This window comes from Sinocyclocheilus grahami, unplaced genomic scaffold (assembly GCF_001515645.1).
Source record: "Sinocyclocheilus grahami isolate Dianchi unplaced genomic scaffold, SAMN03320097.WGS_v1.1 scaffold1664.1, whole genome shotgun sequence".
Lineage (NCBI taxonomy): Eukaryota > Metazoa > Chordata > Actinopteri > Cypriniformes > Cyprinidae > Sinocyclocheilus > Sinocyclocheilus grahami.
The window spans coordinates 161,841-167,560 of record NW_015506843.1 but is presented as its reverse complement, the minus strand read 5'-3'; the positions used below and the strand labels follow the sequence as shown (position 1 = coordinate 167,560).

The 5,720-nt window shown below is 37.0% G+C and overlaps 1 protein-coding gene across 1 annotated transcript in view; it reads right to left on the bottom strand.

Moving 5' to 3' along the window:
• Nucleotides 1-787: 787 nt before the first annotated feature.
• metrnlb (meteorin like, glial cell differentiation regulator b) overlaps nucleotides 788-5,720 on the bottom strand; it is an 11,142-nt gene continuing 6,209 nt past the window's right edge. Inside the window, exons 3-4 of the mRNA XM_016258260.1 lie at nucleotides 3,077-3,136; nucleotides 788-1,231 (exon numbers count right to left, since the gene is read on the bottom strand). Coding sequence (XP_016113746.1) covers nucleotides 900-1,231; nucleotides 3,077-3,136 — 392 coding nt within the window. The 3' untranslated portion in view covers nucleotides 788-899. The remainder of the gene's footprint in view (nucleotides 1,232-3,076; nucleotides 3,137-5,720) is intronic.

Genomic DNA, 5,720 nt, shown 5'->3' with positions numbered 1-5,720 from the left:
ACAAGAACAGACGGAAACAAGCAAACACAACGTCTGTCTGTAACCAAGAACAGCACCTTCAGGGAGGACTGATGACTGAGATGCATCCATCTGGAACCATCCCATCTGAAAAACCTGCCAAAACACACTCAGGCCTCATTTCACCCAAAAATCAACACAAGTAAAAAAAGAAATATTTTGCATTAAAAAAAATTATTTAAAAAAATCACAAAATTAAATTGTGACTATTCTCAGGACAATTAAAAAAAAATCCCCAATTTTAAAAATATTATTATTTAAATTCAGCACTACAAATAGAGCAATTGCATATAACTATTTCACTATTTAAATACGATGTTACTGTGTTACTATGTTACAACAACAAATAATGATGATGATAATAATAATAATTATTATTATTATTATTATATCAGTAATGTTAAAGTAAATGAAATATTGAAATAAGTGAAATATTTATACATACATGGCAGGATTTACAGTACAGAATTTAAATTTAATTTATGCTGATTAATAGTATTACTATAAAATTAAAACATTTGACAGTAATAAATCTAAAGAAACCCCAGCTGAAAATTATATATTATAAATGCATATATTTATAAATTAAAATAAAAATATAATAATAATAATAAAACGCCTTTGGATGAAATGCAGTAATTAGAATTTTAGAGGGGCAATTTATTTAATTTTTATAACAATTATTTCAAAAACCTGGTTATAAAATAATCCAACTTTTATTTAAGTATCTTAAATGTAATATCTTATTTATTTATTTGGATTTTGGGATAAAATGTAACCTTGGACCAAGGCGTGAAATTTTTTTTTTCCCAAAAATGTCATGTTTTCATGAGATTCACCAGAGTCCGTAAAGTTCAGCAGAGGATTGTTGTGTGTGTCTCTCAGTCTGTGTCTATGTGGCAGGGGTTTGTTCCCGCGTCCAGAGCCGCGTGGTACAGTCCGATGAAGTCTTTATAGAGAGGAGCACATCCCAGCCACGCTTCCCCGAACCGCACAGCTCCTGTGAAGAGGAACTCACCCTGTCCCGCCTGCGGGCCGCAGCGCCGCGGCATCTTCACTCGACCCGCCCACCGGCCGCGCCCGCGCCCCCCGCCGCCGGACACAAACACACGGCTCTTCTGACGGTACACGTGACTCAGCGACACCACCACTGACGCCTGATCTTCATCATCATCATCCTCCTCCTCCACGTGATGAATACTGCCGCGCACCGCTGAGAGACAGAGAGCAGCGACAGAGATGTACCACGATTTACAGAATAAAAGTCACACACTTTTAACATCTGAATCGTGCTGCAGCTTATATAACACAAATAACGTTAAACAGGCAAAACATGCATGAAGTATTTTCTTTTTTTTATTACAAAGTGGCTTAAAAATGCAATTAACATCAAGCATGCAAAACAAAGTGTGTTTTATTTTATTAACCAGTACAACTTATTTTAACAACTTTGTTTTTTCTCTCAACAACGCAGTTTTTAATCTGTGTGACTTAAGGTCCTTGCACACCGAGTCCGAAATTTTCATATACGATTTTTCATTTTTTTCGTATTCGCCATCCTTTCCTGTCAAAATGCTTGCTACAGATGTGAAAACGCAGAAAATCGAACCAGATCCGAATTTCTTTTTATGACGGACGAAAATTTCGGAAGCAGCGTGTAAACGTGATTGACATAACGTGAGGTCGTATTTATTTTTTAACGTGCGAAAATTTGCGGACAGGAATTTCAGACTCAGTGTGCAAAGACCTTTATAGTCAGGTATGACTTATTTCCAGGAAAATAATGGTACATTATGGCAGGGAAACTAATAGTTCAAAGCAGTAAGAAGCAGGTTTAACTTACCGAAGTCGCTGGTGCAGATCGCCATCAGCAGCTCGTCATTAGCGCAGGGTCTGCATGCAGCTAAAACACACACACACACAAAGTTACATGAGTCTGAGACTGTGAATCGTGCTGCAGCTTATATAACACAAATAACGTTAAACAGGCAAAACATGCATGAAGTATTTTCTTTTTTTTATTACAAAGTGGCTTAAAAATGCAATTAACATCAAGCATGCAAAACAAAGTGTGTTTTATTTTATTAACCAGTACAACTTATTTTAACAACTTAGTTTTTTCTCTCAACAACGCAGTTTTTAATCTGTGTGACTTAAGGTCCTTGCACACCGAGTCCGAAATTTTCATATACGATTTTTCATTTTTTTCGTATTCGTCATCCTTTCCTATCAAAATGCTTGCTACAGATGTGAAAACGCAGAAAATTGAACCTGATCCGAATTTTTTTTATGACGGACGAAAATTTCGGGAGCAGCGTGTAAACGTGATTGACATAACGTGAGGTCGTATTTATTTTTTAACGTGCGAAAATTTGCGGACAGGAATTTCAGACTCAGTGTGCAAAGACCTTTATAGTCAGGTATGATTTATTTCCAGGAAAATAATGGTACATTATGGCAGGGAAACTAATACTTCAAAGCAGTAAGAAGCAGGTTTAACTTACCAAAGTCGCTGGTGCAGATCGCCATCAGCAGCTCGTCATTAGCGCAGGGTCTGCATGCAGCTAACACACACACACACACACACACACACACACACACACATGAACGCAGGGAAATGGAGAGACATTTCCTCCTGAGACGCGTCGGGCCTGTGCTGCGTCACACCCGGCAAGGATCTTTACGGTGATTTGTGCTGCGAGACAAAGTGGATGAACTTGACAGTCGCCATTCTGGATTTTAGCATTCGCTTGTACGGTGGCTCTGAACTGTCAAAACACCTCTCAAAATGCTTGCAACGGATGCGAAAAACGGAAAAAATGGAACCCGATCCAAATTTTTTTATGACGGACACAAATTTCGGGAGCAGCGTGTAAACGTGATTGACATAACGTGAGGTCGTATTTATTTTTTAACGTGCGAAAATTTGCGGACAGGAATTTCAGACTCAGTGTGCAAAGACCTTTATAGTCAGGTATGATTTATTTCCAGGAAAATAATGGTACATTATGGCAGGGAAACTAATACTTCAAAGCAGTAAGAAGCAGGTTTAACTTACCAAAGTCGCTGGTGCAGATCGCCATCAGCAGCTCGTCATTAGCGCAGGGTCTGCATGCAGCTAAAACACACACACACACACACACACACACACACGTTACATGAGTCTGAGACTGCAGCTGTGAAATGGAGAGACATTTCCTCCTGAGACGCGTCGGGCCTGTGCTGCGTCACACCCGTCACACTCCAGCTGTGTCTGAGTCCTGTGATCTCTGACCTTTGCCCTCTGACCCCATTCAGATATTATCATCATTATCTGCCTTTCCTGCCTCCAAACCCAGCATCTGACTGAGATTAAACCACATTACAGCATGTTAAACATCTGTAAAATAAACACACATACATTTAAAAAAGGCTTTTATGGTCGATTTGTGCATAATACTTGAAAAGTCCACCCAGTGATATTAGAACTTTTAAAGGTTGTATATTTGTGCTCTTTAGCCTTTTCATATTTTAACACAAGTTTGTTTTTACTGTTGTAATTGTTGTCTGTTACTCACAATGTTCAGCAGCATTGTAAAAATGTGCATTCACAAAAATCTAACATTCTCAGAACATTTATTATTATTATTATAACAATTCTCAGAATAGGTTTTATATTCACAACAATAAAAAATTAAAAATAAAACATTTATAGAACGTTCCTGAATGGTTATTTTTATATTTACTTTTTATATTTATATTTAACTAAATAGTTCTTAAAGGTTATTTTTACATCATAAATTCACAATTATAAAACAACTTCTACAGAAAGTTCACTAATGGTTATTTTTAGGTTTTATTTATAAATGTTATGGTGTGTGCACACCAAAAGCTAAGCTAATATTCACATCACGTTATCACTCTAGATTACTTGTGGGATGTTTGTCGTGTCACTCAAGCAAATAAAATCCTTGCGTAATGCTGTCCTTCATTTTCTGACATAACCGGACGTGTCAATAAGCTCTTTGCTGATTGGGTTGCGTGACATTACGTCATGCAAATCTTCCACTCAAATTAAAGTTTTTCAATTTGCGTGGAAGACGCAATTGAGGCATATATCGTGCGTTCATGGCAATCATGTTGCCTAATTCGCGTCATTCCCATCGTCCAGCGTGAAGTTGCTTCTATTCACCGTATTTGCATTGACTTTGTATGTAATCTACTCAAGCAAATGATTCAATTTGCTTTTGGTGTGCACTCACCATTACACTTTTAATATAAACCATAAAAATGCATTGTGAGAACGAAACGTTCTGGCAACCAAAACTGATTCCTCAAAACAAATGCATAGAAAAAAAGATGAACAGTTTGATGTTATAGGTGTATTAATATTGCATAATGTTGATTAAAACTACTATTTCATTTATTATAAAAATAGTTGCAACGGGCTGTCATAGTTCACTCAAGTGAGTCATGTGTTCTGATGAATCAGCAAAGGATTCGTTAAACAGATCAGAGGTCAATCAGACTACACTGGTTGTGCTGCATGTTTGATTTTGCATGTTTTAGAAAACACTATCATATATTTATCATTTGTTCCTCGACACTTTCAGTTAAGACTCACAAATTGGGTAAAATGTAAATGTAAATCATTGATCTCCAGACTCGCCCTGTGAAACGATTCAATGTAAATGTGATTTCTCACCTGATTTAACACATAAAAGCACATTCAGACTCACACTTGCATAAACCGCTCTAAACTGCTCTTTAACGACTTCCAGCACCTTCCACCCCGCGGCTAACGGCTCATTAACGAGCGGAGCTGAGATTGTGATGTTCGTCTCGTTTTACTGATCGCACGCAAACCAGAGCCAAACCAGTGCTCTTATTTTATTATGAGAGCTCAATCCTCAGATCAGCTGTTCAGACAGAGCTGCTGACAAACACACAGCGCGAGTGTGAGACGAAACCAGACTGAGATCCAGTCCCGCAGGCGAGCGCTACGAGCTTGAAGAGCTCAGCTACAACATTACCAAACACACAACCTTCCCCTAATGTTAGCATTTGGTTAGGTTCTTGAAAAACTATTTTATTTTATTTAGAAAATACATTTCCTATAATGTTGCAGCAAGATTTTTTTAATTTTTTTTATAACTTACACAGAACGTTCCCTAATAGTTGTTTTTAGGTTCACTAAAGGTTATTTTTAGGTTTTATATTCAGAAGTGTAAAGTAACTTTTACAGAACGTTCCCTAATGCTTATTTTAATGTTCTTTAATGGTTATTTTTAGGTGTTATATCTACAAATGTAAAGTATCTTTCTAAAAACTTTTTCAAAAAGTAACTAAATTGTTATGTATTACATTTTTATTTATACACTTTAAATGTATGTTCTGTGAATCAAAATCTAACATTCTCAGAACGTTCTGGGAACCATAAGTGACTGAAACAGCTGTCTTATGAGCACCGCAGACTTCAGTTAAAGAGTCCGTTGAACCAACAAATCACAGTTTGATAGCCCTATGATGAACAGAATGGAATTTATTGACTGAAAATCTGACAAAAATGGGATTCTGGTCATATGGATGACTTTTATGGTACTTTTTTGGAACTTGAGCTTGTATAAATCAGGGTCTACTTTCATTGCTTACAAGAGAACAGTTCAGACATTGCTAAAAAACCTCCTTTCACACACACACACACACACACACACACACACAGA